This window comes from Saccostrea echinata, unplaced genomic scaffold (genome assembly GCF_033153115.1).
Source record: "Saccostrea echinata isolate AGI-Se365-2 ecotype Australia unplaced genomic scaffold, CSIRO_AGI_Sech_v1 ptg000056l, whole genome shotgun sequence".
NCBI lineage: Eukaryota > Metazoa > Mollusca > Bivalvia > Ostreida > Ostreidae > Saccostrea > Saccostrea echinata.
The window spans coordinates 4,201,464-4,215,466 of record NW_026889805.1 but is presented as its reverse complement, the minus strand read 5'-3'; the positions used below and the strand labels follow the sequence as shown (position 1 = coordinate 4,215,466).

General features: G+C 32.2%; 1 protein-coding gene across 1 annotated transcript; it reads left to right on the top strand.

Annotated features, from left to right (window-relative positions):
* The first annotated feature begins 8,522 nt into the window (after nucleotides 1-8,522).
* LOC133173644 (piggyBac transposable element-derived protein 4-like) lies at nucleotides 8,523-9,972 on the top strand. The gene is made up of 3 exons (XM_061308629.1): nucleotides 8,523-8,765; nucleotides 9,141-9,322; nucleotides 9,447-9,972. Exons 1-3 carry the CDS (start codon nucleotides 8,635-8,637, stop codon nucleotides 9,794-9,796), a joined length of 663 nt encoding a protein of 220 aa, XP_061164613.1. The 5' UTR covers nucleotides 8,523-8,634; the 3' UTR covers nucleotides 9,797-9,972.
* Nucleotides 9,973-14,003: the final 4,031 nt, after the last annotated feature.

Below are 14,003 nucleotides of genomic sequence, written 5' to 3'. Positions count from 1 at the left end.
ATATAAAAGATTGATAATTTTTTTTTTTTTTTTTTTTTTGAAAAATATTACAAAAATAATGAACATTCATTAACAACGGTCAAGTTGTCAATAATTCATGAAAAAGTCGTACAACATTTAACCAAGGAATGTACCCCGACCAAAGTTATATCACGACAAATACAATCTATATTGGTGATGAAAAAATTAATGGAGCAATATGTGATTACCAGGAATAACAATTCTTCTCAAATTTATGTCATCTTTACACTGAGATTTGTATCGTTTTTATAGATTTTTTTTATAAGATCAATCACTGTTCGTTATCTTCACCTTTTTCATAGTGATTTGGATTCACAATATCTAGTAAAAGTGAAAAAGACTTACAGATTTTCAAGTCTACACCAATATAATAGATTATCTTTGATCTTATATATAATGTCGAAGTGTAGGGAAATCTACCAAACTCAGATAGTACAGCAAAATTTGTTGCATATTTATGTACACCAAGTATTAATTTGCAAAATTTCAGTTTATCACAGAATAATTTGGATTACACCTTGTCTATTGTCCAGCCAAGGATGTTATTTTTTTTAGTGTATGTGTTTAAAATAACCAAATTTCACATGCATACAATAAAATAGGGTTCAAAGTTGTGAAAAGTGGTTTTAATGTCTAACTTTATTGAAATGATTTTTTTCCCTTATTTATTTATTTTGATAAAGTTTCGAGCAAAAGAAAAGAGCATGAGAATTGTTACACATGTATAGGTATTTGTATTTAGAACACTTTATGACATAATTGCAGTGTATTTACATGTAAATAATTCCATTTGTTTATAAATTAAGCCTTATTCTGTGGCATAATTCATTTTTAAATGTATTTTTTTCATTTATTTATTTATTTATTTTTACTTTTCACTAGAATCTAAATAAGATTGCAGCCAGATGAAATATTTCATTACAGGTATATTAAACCACAAAGCAACATATTTGGTCTTTGTTTGCAAAATGTATACGAATCACACGATTTTGTTTTAGAAGGAAATGGGCTACTTCAACACCCCTCTCCACTCCAAAAATACTCATTGTGCCCCAAATTAAATTACAAAATTTTGGATCAACTCCAAACTGGTTAAAACTGTAATTTAAATTCAACCTTTCTCCCGTTTTTACAACACACTGCATATAATCAAGGACACCCCCTTGGCGGCTGTTTGTCATTTGTATGTATTAATGCGCCCCTGACGCGCTGACTATGAGGAGTGTATAAAATCAACTCCCCCCCCCCCCCCCAAAAAAAAAAAAAAACGAGCGATCATCACTACATGAATATAGAATTTTAAAAAAAAATTATGCGAATGGGCATGATTCCGAAATTATGGTAAAGCAATTGATAACACTTTAAGTTGTGAATTTATTTATATATCGAAAGACTATTATTAATTTGTACTAAAAATGTACATCTTCGCCACTGACGGCATAATTATAACGATCCCGAAGTTAAACGTGCATATAGTAATAAACTTGCTATAGGTAAAATGTCTATTGAATAATGAAAATGGCATTTTCAAATATATGAAGTAAATGGAATATTCAGAGTTTTAATTCGCATTTTACTATGGCTGTTAAAATTTGTGCTTTCATAATCAATTTCAGTGGGTTTTTTCTGCATACAGTATATTACTATAGGCCTACACATAAAGTGTGAAATGCTAATTTTCACAAAAAGAATGCTGACAAATTCAGTAAAATGTGCACATTTGCTTCTTTTACCTTTGATGGAAATCGAAAGTACAGTATGTATAACAGGTTTCAAGATAAGTTTCTAACATGTAAACAGAAAAAGTCTATATTTTATTTAAACTGTTATGTTTCAAGTTTAAAAAAAACACAAAGAAAGTGGGCGTATATTTACTTCTGCTCCTAAACAACATAAAACTGAGGGATTTTGACAATTTTTTTTTTTTTTTTTTTTTTTTTTTTTTTTGCTGTACAAGCCTGTTATTAACTGTCTGTAAAAACTGTGATATATTGTTGGAAATGTTCCTTCAGCATTGGTAAAATTCAATTCCCCTCGCTTGCACGTGATAACATCTAGTTCCATAAAAAATCATAATTGTTCTCGATGTTTAAAATTTATAACTTAATCATATTGCATCATTTCAGCAAAGCCACATGTTCATTTAAGAATTAGTTACATTTGCAAATATTTTTCTTAAATGAACCTATTGAAGGGAAATTATGTTCAATTCTGTGTGATTTTAATATCAAGTGGTGCTGATTATAACAATGGAATGCTATACCATTACTTACTGATACATTGTTCAGTTCTGCAACAGATAACATTTGCTCCATCTAGGTTGTGGAACCAACTCATCTTTCTCGTCTGGACATCGTAATCTCTTGCAATACACTGTAGACGGGCTTCTGATCCCAAGGAAACACGTTCACTCCCTCGAATGAGTATCTCTATCAATATTAGTTATTTGAGATTTTTACAAAAATCTTCGATCTCTGTTAAGCAAGTTAACGTTAGAATATCTATAGTCTTGAAGATCAAAAATTTCAAGATTTTGCATTGTTATTTGATTTGTCAGGTGACAAGTTTATTCTTTCCACGTGACTAGTCTTAGTAAAAACATGACATAAATCATTACTTTTATCAAAAAAGAAAGTTCATTCCTGTCTTGTACATATATACATGCAGTATACATACAGCATAACAGATTACAGAATTAGTAAAATGTACTACAAACTCGTCATTGAATATCTGATATTTTTTTCTTACGTCTTTTGATATGACCAAAAAAAAATGAGATAACATCTTTTTGAAACCAAAATTCTATCAAAATAAACACTTCTATCAAAACTTAACATTTTTCTCATGCACAATAAAAAATACTGCTTTTTAAATTCCCAGCGTAAAATTTCACCAAATAAGTACCAATTCTCTGATTTTGTAAATGTGAGGCATTTTAATTTTCGCAGTCATTTTTTTTTTCATTGAACTCATGGTTGACATAATTAAGATTCTACTGTAAAGGAATCAGGTGCCTAGGAGGAGTAAGCACCCCCTGTTTAGCGGTCACACCCGCCTTGAGCCCTGTGAATAGATCAGGTGTACAGAACATTCCGTAGTCAAATTCAATAATAATAAAAAAAAAAAACCAAAAGTCTAACAATTGGTATGAAACAGTTCAGACAACATACGACCCAAAGACAGGTTATATTTGCTAACAAGGTCATTATAACAACCATAGAATTTATGAAATGCTGACTTTCAAAGAGGTTTTCGAAATCCCTGTATCATCAACTTATCTGTCAGTAGCCTGCCTTGGTTTAACAATTGATCGTACTCGGAGCATGCTCGTGAATATTGAATAAGTTGGGAGATGTAAACACCTCATGCAGGTGAATGTGGGATATTACTACATAAATTACTCATTGAGAGAATGTGTGATTTCAATACAAATGAAGATTCTTTGGCACTCTAGGAAGCATGTTCATCACAAAGTAAATATAATAATTATATATATATATATATATATATATATATATATATATATATATATATATATATATATATATATATATATATATATATATATATATATATATATAGATAGATAGATAGATAGATAGATAGATAGATAGATAGATAGATAGATATAGATATAGATATATGCATTGTAAATTTCTTTTCAATGATTTCAATAAATTGATAAAATTAACCAATCAATTTTTTTTGTTTACAAATGATATTCACCCAACTTACATATTGATTAATCCATGAAATTCGACAAAATCTAACCTGCATTTGTGTATGCTACAAAAAACACCAGTAACTTGAATACCAGTAGACTTTTGACTTCCATACTCTAGGCTATTGTTCACGGGCTTTGTTTCAGTGCGTCCATGTAATCTGAATGTGCCACATGTTCTCAGAAAATTGGATGAATTATTAGGACATGTCTTTACAAATGTCACAGCTGTTATTTCAACCATTATCATCTATTTTATTACCAATTGACCTGCTATAATTTAATTCAAATATATCTCTCGTATTTGTCAAAAATTATTTCCATTTGATGTTTATTTATAACGGTTTATTTCATGAGTTATGGCAATCAAATGAGTTGTAATAGAAAATAATAATAATAAACATAAATTGATTGCATGCTTTAGTCCAGTATAACAAGAACCATAACATTCGAATCAGATAGTTAACCTCTAATCACTAATGTATGCATGAAATATGAAGATAACGATCAGTAATAAAGCTCAAAAGTCCATTGAAACAATACATATTTGGAGAAGAGCAAACACGGAACTCTAAAAACATCAAATGTGTGATCAGGTGCCATGTTGGAGTAAGCATCCCCTTTCGATCGGACACATCCGCCGTGCGCTTCTTATTAATTGTCATGATCGGACAAACGGAAAAATCTGTAGGCAATTCAGTGTGAAAACTATGAACTTACAATTTGTGCGAGAAACTTCAGTCAACATTTGGCTTAATGATAGATTGTTTTTGCTGACAAGGTCACTGTATCGATCATAGAATTTGCGAAAATGACTCTAAAGGATATTGTTGATATTCTTGTTTCATGTTGCATGTGAGTATATAATATCAGTTCATTTAAGACAAAAAGACAAGGTTATGTTACAGAAAGTATAGAATATTTAGCTTTCATGTTTTACAAAAGACATGAATACAAAACACACACATATGTTGAACAAACACAAGTGCCCCAAGTTTGGCCATTTCTAATCATAAGGAAATAATCTGAAGTGATTTCAACAAATATTGATATAAATCAAAAGAGGTCTGAAAGAAGACAGTGACATCTTTGTCTATCTTGAAACAACTATGAGTAAAGAAGGATGGACGGAGAGGGAGATACAGAGAAGTCTGGAGTCATGCCAGAGGAGCCGTTAACAGACTCTACAAGATATGGTCAAACAGCCAACTTTCTAGAATAGCCAAATTGAACATCTTCAAGTCAAACGTAATATCTGTTTTGTTGTATGGCGCTGAAACATGGAAGATAAACAAAGGAAATGAAAAACTCCTTAACTCCTTACTCCATAAATGTTTGAGAAAGACAATGAGGACATTGAAAATCACCAATAAAAGAGTAAGAGAACTAGCAAACGTGGATAACATCAGAAAAATTATAAGAACCAGGAGATAGGAATGGATAGGACATGTGCAGAGAATGAGAACAGATAGTCATACCAGAATATCATTGGACACCAGAGGAGGAGACGAGGAAGGCCAAAGGACACAGAACCGTAGAAAGGAAAAGGAAATGCTAAGTAACTTGTATTTATATGGTGGCCATGGAGTCATGCTATCGTCAAAGCCAAAGATAGATCAGAATGGAGAGGGTTCATCCATGGCCCGATTCTCCACAGGGAGGTATGGAATAAAGTCAACAAATATATATATATATATATATATATATATATATATATATATATATATATATCCAATGAAAAAATCAAGAATCACAAGACTCGAATAATCATTTTAACTGTAAGCGCTTTCTGCCTTTTAATGGCTCTTCAGACAGTTACAAAATGTAGTATTCATCACAGGTTGGACAGGTTATGCAATAAATAACATTTGTGATGAATACTACATAGGACAAACCAGCAAACTGAACGCACGTGTGCGAGTCCATAAACAACAAATTCGGGACCCTGACATAAGAAATACGCCGTGCAGTGAGCACTTTGCTACCTGTGGGAAAGGCAATTTTAAAATATTTCCATTTTATAAAATGCACAATGACTGTGAAATATCCAGAGTAGCAAAGGAGGACTACTTTATTAAATTATTTAACCCAAAACTTAACAGAAAATAATTGCTTCAGAGTTAATTTTCTATTTAATTTTCTATTTGTTTTTGAATTACAAGTGATTGTAACTGTGCGAATTATGATGCTACCTTTTAACGTTATTATGACGTCACAAAGGACAATAATTGACGTCGTGCTTATGAACGTTACTAAGCAATTTCATATTCATTTTGTAACTGTCTGAAGAGCCATTAACCCTTTCGACGCCAAAGCGACATAAATGTCGTTTACTGTGTCAACGCCAAACCGACAAAAATGTCGCTTTTCAATAAATGTTTTACTTTTTCTTTTATTAACCATTTATCTTACGTGTAATTAAACACAGTAATATCTATATTTTAACACAAGTATAGGACTTTATTTTTGTATATGTACTGGTCTTAATATGACGTCATATTTTCTTACGTTACGTTACGTTCTTACTTTATGACGTCAGTTTAGGAGTGATTACGCTAGCGTTGTAATAAACAGAGTAAAGTATGGCGCACCATTCCGACATAACTTCTGACCTAGATTCGGACATAGTTGATTCCGATGATGATGAAGACAATGAAGAATTTACTACATTTCGAGGTCCGTGGTTTAATGTAGTGGATCCTAACTCTTTTATCATGCCTGACCCTGATTTCAGGGAGGAAACAGGACCCGTCAGTTTTTATCCTGGGATGTCAGCTTTGGAGTATTTCACAAAATTTCTTCATTATGAACAACACGACATTGTAGATATTCTTGTGAGGGAGACTAATCGATACGCCGATCAGGAGCTATCAAGGAGAAGCAGGCCCCCCATGATTTTAGGTCCGCATTCCAGGTTCCGTGATTGGTGTCCTGTAACTCGAGATGAGATGTTGGCTTTTTTGGGCATCGTGTTGAGCATGGGAGTAGTGAAAAAATCAACTTATGAATCCTACTGGGAAAGTAACACACGTGCGTGGTCAATGGAAACTCCTAATTTTTCCAAAATTATGGCTAGAAATCGTTTTCAAGCCATACTGCAGTTTCTTCATTGCAATGACAATGCTATTGCAGCAGAACCTGGTGATATTGGTTATGACCCTCTACACAAAATTTCACCAATTATTGAAATTTTGAACGAAACCTTCAGCCGAAATTACAAGTATGTTTTCATTATACTTCATGTACATGTACATGTATATAGCATAATTTTTTTTTTATCACGAGGAGAATAAGCAAATTGAAGTTATAAATTAATGTGAACAGAATTTTCTTACATATATCTCTGTATCCAGCCTCTTTCTGCTGTGCTGCTATTATTATTATAATTTTCTATATGTAAGTTTTTCACTAAATATTATTGATCCAGTTTCAGACAATTGCGGATATGTTACAAAACTGGCATTTTCACGAGTATCTTACTTGTGCTTTTGTACAATCATCTTCCATTTGTGCCTCTGGTAGAAATGATTAAAATTCTAACATATTATGATATTTCAATATTATTTAAATGTGAAATGATTGTATATACTTCCTGGGGGCCCTTGATTGGTGAATAAACATAAACATATATAAAAATTTGAACGACAAATTTTTAATGTTGAACACAGTCATGTGATTGTCCTGAATCGAAATGACTTTTTCAGTTATCCCCCACTTTTAAGTCAGATGTGTGTTTTTTTTTTAAATTTTCTTTTAGAGAATTCAGTAAAACTTACAAATGAGAGCTTCCTGTTGACACTTGTATTTTATCCTGTTAGGATTTTCATTTTTTTTTTCAAATAAAGGCTTAACCGGGATGTTTGCGTAGATGAAAGAATTGTAGGGTTTAAAGGAAGGCATCAACTCAAGCAATACATCTCAAATAAGAAAGCACACAGATGGGGGATCAAACTTTGGGTGCTATCAGACTCCACTTCTGGATACACTCATCACCTAAACATTTACAAAGGCAGGAGAAATGAGCGACGCAGTCCGAACGGACAAGTAAGTGCTTTTGACAGAATAATAATAGTTGTAACTGTTACGAAAGTATTTGACACGATATTTCATTTATATTTCCAATGCAGTGATCCTACAAGTATTACCGGCTGTTTGTTTGTTAAGTCGCGTGCTGATCTTGTGCGGGTGGTCCTGCTTTTCTGTATTTTTTTTTCAAAACCCAAGCAGCATGCTTTTCCGTGAGTACTTTAGTAGGCTTGTCCGCGAGAACTTGAAACTGCTTTTCCGCCAGTCGATTTACATAGGCTTATGAAGATTTGAAATGTCTTTTCTGCGATTAAAATAACGACAGGTAGAAATACTCTGTTCCACGTCTTTTTTATTCTTTGTATATTTTGCTATACTGGGATTTTATTTCGAGGAATCAAACAAACAGCAGCAAATTTTTATTTGTCAATTTATTCAATACTTGGAATACATTTGGATTAAAAAAATTAACTCAGAGAAGTTTTAGGCAGACCGCAGTTTTACAAGTTAGAGAGTATATCAATTACATTCAGACACGTAGCATTTTTTACCAAAAAGGGTGAGTGCAGCCAGCCAGAGAACCATTTACAAGCAAAAGGAAGGTGCCTTGAAGAATTTACACACACACACATCCCCCCCCCCCCCCCAAAAAAAAAAACAAAAAACAAAAAAGAACACTAAGTGAAAATCACCCAAACTCGTATATGTTGTAGGGCTATCAGGCAGTAATGGACTTGATGGAGCCACATTTCTATAAAGAGCATCATATCACTTTCGACAGTTTTTTCACCAGCCCCAAACTGGTATATGATCTCTTGGACAAGCAAACTCACAGCACAGGAACAGTGATCAAATCTCGAAAGGATATGCCTTCCAGTTTTAAGAACGCAATAATGCAGAAAGGAGATGTTAAGGTTAAAACACGTGCTGGAGTAATGGCTGTTCAGTGGGCAGACAGGAGAGTTGTATCTTTGTTGACCACTACTGGTTCCGCGAGGTAACTAAATCTAATGTATCTGATGAGACTGTAGCTCTGTTGGTTTGTATTGAAATTAAATACTGATGAAGAAAATTTTCTCCTAGGTTTGTAATAGTTTTTACATTACTTTTACCTCTTAAAATTCAGAATCTTTATATGTATTCAAATGTTATTAAAATCAAACGAAAACTATGGCTAGTTGGATTTTGAAAGAATTTTACACCTTGTTATGTTTACCATGTAATCGCTTCTCATCAAAAATTGATACATGTAATTCACTTGTTTATAAAAGTAGTTATATGTAGTACACTTTTATTCTAAGTTTATCAAAATATTTAAAAAGATGTCAGAACTGTAGGAGGAGTAAAGTTTAAAAGTGTTACATATTTATAGGCAGATACAAACAACAAATGGAAAGGGTCGTGAAGTTTCTATCCCTGCCATTATAGACACCTACAATCTTACGATGGGAGGGGTCGATCTCGGAGATCAACTTATTCTCCAATTTGAGCCACAGTTCAAGAGTTTAAAGATGTGGAGAAAACTCCTATTTCACTCTCTTGTAACCGCAGCAGGTATATGTTTTGACTTACACTTCCATGCATACAAAACATATTTTATTAAAGCTGTTCGGAATGTAAATTGTTGCAGAATATTTTTATAATGTCGAAATGTTTTTATCTTAAAATATCCTTGTAGTAAATGCCTATATTTGCTATCGAGATTCCTTTATTGTACAACACAAAATGGACCATCTGAAGTTTCACCAGCAGCTTTGCCAAGAACTTATTGGGGGTTTTCGACAGGGTAGCAGGAACAGACAGCTGCGTATAATACCAGTCCAGCACAGAACCTTGGCAAGATTGTCTGAGAGGCACTTTCCGTCTAAAATACCAGATGGTAAGCGTAAGAGATGTGCTGTTTGCGCGGGACATGGAGGCGGATTCAGGAAAACAAGAATTCAGTGGTGGTGTGAGGACTGCAGGGTCGGACTCTGTGTAGAAGGATGCTTTAGGAAATTTCACACGAGGATCAATTTTGAGGAGTAATTGGAACACAGATATGACAAACTATTACTCTACTCAAAAAAAACTGTCTTGTGTTTAATCTAAGTGTGGTGTGTGTGTGCGAGAGAGAGAGCGACAATTTTTTTATTACCTATATTTATATTCTTATTACGGATGAATTAAACCTACTTACAGCAGAGCTGGCGTCTGTCATAAAGCTGTCCTAACTGAAATGTTACTTAAATGAATGAAATTTGGAGCTACATTTTCTTATGTTCTTTAAAAATAGACAGTATTATAGCAATTTACCTGAACACATTGAGTAAATTTGCTGACTGTGGCTAAATCAAATATATTAGTTAAGTTAATTATTAAACAATTTCTGTTAATCAAAAGTTACGCACTTATTTAGTTTCCAGAGAGGATATCTGTTATGTTCGGTAAATATCAGTTCGTCATATTTTATAAATGTTTTTAGCAACTTAAACACTACATATATTGTAATCGTTTATCTTTAAAAATCAATCAAATGATCAATTAACTACTTAATTCAAATTTATTACAAATATGTGTAATATACATTTATAACATTTATCAGAATATCAATATATTATTTGAAAAATATTAAAAAAGTTTCTAAAGACTTTCCTTGTGTATGCTAGCTACAGGAATACATAGGCGGACTCGGGGGATGGCAGCTTAGCCCCCCCCCCTTTTTTCAAAGATAGCCATAATATAGGCATTGAACATTGGGGCGTGGATTTAGCCCCCCCCCCCCCCACTTTTAACAGGAACGTTTCAGTGTAGTCAAAGATCGAAGGCTAAGTGGTACTGTTTGAAAAAAAAAAAAATTGGTACTGAAGTTCGATCCTAAACCCCCCCCCCCCCCTCCCCCTAAATAGGATTTTTGGGTTTGAACGATGAACAATTTTCCAATTTATTTTATTTTATTTATTTATTTTTTTTTTTTTTGCTTGTCAAGTTTATTTTCAGATTTGAAATTTCTTTTTCTTTCAATCACCCCCCCTCCCTTTCAATTTGCTTCCGACGCCAAATGTTTGCTAAATTTACTTTACGCCGATTAAAAAATTATTGGAATGAATATAACATAACTATATAACATGCATTTTTGCATTTTCCACGAAAACCATGAACATCCTATTACCTTGGTTATACAGGTGCTCGTTTCATGATCAATTTGACGTTTTTTTTTCTGAAGCAATTACTTTACGTCTAGATTGACGTCATAGTATGGCATTCATGACGTTACAGATGTATCCGTATTCGGCGTCGAAAGGGTTAAGTATGGCTCCGTGTAAAAATCATGCAGGGGGTGATACATGGGGGGTTTCAGAATTTTTTCAAACTTTGCATGTTGGTAGAGTATGCTAAGATACTACAAAAAATAAAATGATTTTTTATCAATTCTGTGTCTGGTTGCCATGGCAACAGTTAAACTGTTTTTGGTAAAATATGGCTGAAATTTCCTCGAAGAATAGGCAAATATATCAATATTTCAGACGAAATTAAAAGAAAATCAGACAATAAATCACATTTTTGTTTATTTCTCATTCAAATACAGCTCAAGTAGTAACTTTTCATAATTAATCAAAATATGTCCATGTCCAGTAAAATGTTCTAATTTTAAGCTGAAAAGGGGAGATAATCCATATTGACAAAAACAGCAAAATATCAATTTTTTGAGGATTTTCAGCTATCAGAAAATTAAAAAACCCAACAGCCAAACCAAAAGGCCATGCTAGTTTCATAGACATCATACCCTATAGAAAATAAAATAATCAAAACATTTTTGTGCAAATGATTATTATTTTCCCAAAATGATTGACGAGTTTCATACAAAAAATGGCAATTTCCCATTTTTGTCACAGTCCAATATATGCCATATATGTATGCATGTAAAAGGAAGTTGACATTTCAACACAATTTCTTTACATTTCCAAACTCAAATACAACACAATTATTTACCTATCTTAATTAATCTAAATATGTCCATGACAAGTAAGATGTTCCAATTTTAAGCTGAAAAGGGAGATAATCCATATTGACAAAAACAGCAAAATATCAATATTTTGAGGATTTTCAGCTATCAAAAAATTAAAAAAAACCCAACAGCCAAACCAAAAGGTCATGTTAATTTCATAGACATCATACCCTATAGCAAATAAAATAATAAAAACATTTTTGTGCAAATGATTATTATTTTCCCAAAATGATTGACGAGTTTCATATAAAAAATGGCAATTTCCCTTTTTTTGTCATAGCACAATATATATGCCCTATACACATATCATGAATATATACTGGGTATGCATGTACGAATAAATTGACATTTCAAAAAAATTTCTCAATTTTCCAATTTAAAATACAACACAATTTTACTTTTCATTTAATCAAAATATTTTCATGACCAGTAAAATGTTCTAATTTTAAGCTGAAAAGGGAGATAATCCATATTTACAAAAACAGTATCATATCCCATTTTTGAGGGGTTTTTTTTCAGCCTATAAATTTTTTTTAAGTCCAACAGCCAAATCAAAAGGTCACGCCTGTTTCATACACACCATACCCTATGGGTATGATACATAGGGTATTATACAAGAATTGAAATTGCATTTATTTATTTTTTTTTGGGAGGGGGGGGTTAATATATTGATCCAACAACCATCGAGGGACAATATTTACTTCCTTCTTTAGGATCAGTAAATGCATACACCTTGGCAAGCCAAACCATTGTAATGACCTCAAAAACAGAAATAATTGTATAATATACAACTTGACTTTTATTTTAATGATAATATGAAAATCATTTTATGTTTCCCTCTTGGTTACACCTTTCAATATACACCACAAGAATTCTGACTGAATTTTAACTGCATGCAATTACATGTATTAATTAAATGAATGATGTTTTTTACACATCATTACCAAGTCATCTGCTTGTTTTCCATTCAATTTTATCAGTTTACCCCACATCAAAATTATTAATTACTGGTACATGTATCAAAATCATTAATTGATAGATGTAAACAAAATTTTAATAGTTTACATCTTTGTAAGATGCAATAATGCTGAACAAAATATCACTAATCTCCGATGCTTCTCCTTTGTAGTAACTGACTGTCCTTTGTTTATTTATGATTCTCTTCTAGTGAAATATAAAACTGTAACCTAAAGGTGTTGAAGATCCATGGGAGATGAGATTCCATGCCTGATTATCTTTATCCAAGTACCAGCATTGAATCCATTCTTTGAACTCTAATCTTTGTTATTCCTAAAATAATAGTTACATATAATTATCATTTACCACATTAAAACTCATTGTTCTACATTGATTTAAAGGTATTAAAGGTTTTTTTGAATTTATAAATTACTTGACATGGAATCTCAAGTTTAGGTAATGCAGTAATTTCATGTAAAATCTCAAATGGTTGCACGTGCATGGCATGTGGTTCCCCACCTTTGGAGTCATTAGTTGATGGTGTGCAATGATGTTTTTCTTGCTGTCTCAAAAATACTGTCAGCTTTTCCTTCATAACCATGATGCAAACCATCTTGCGCATTCTGTGAAAATGATACAGGGTTTCATTTCAAAAGTATATAATTCAAATTACTAATTTATGAAATATGTAAAATATCTTTACCATATTTTCTATCATTTATGTCAGTTATGAATTCTGTAATCTTGCTACTGATTAAAAACTACAAAATCAAATACCCGATACTCTCACAGTATCTGTTATAAAACACTTTTGGGTCTTCCCTTTTCATTCTATCTCTTCAGTCAAACAAGTTCTTGATCATTCTGAAAAACAACAAGAAATATTTTTCATCTAGATTTATATGCAATATGACATACATAGAGAGAGAGAGAGAGAGAGAATAGGTATAAAGACAACTAAATATACCTATTTAACAACCTTAAATTAAATTTACATGGTGATTACAGAGCACAGTACACTGTTTTCCAAAATACACTAGCTTGATTTAAAATGTTGTTGGGCCAGTAAAATGTAAGTCAGCAATATCTTGACAAGACTAGTAGAATTTTCAGTGATATATCTTTTACAAATTATACCATTAGTAATGTAAAAAAATGTGCATAAACAGCCTTTCTGAAAAATTATATATTTATTAAATAAATCAAACTTTTTGGTGGTTTTTTATGTCTTGCTTGATTTTTTTTCTGTCCATACTTGATTTTGTTATTTAGTTATCATTTCTGACTAGT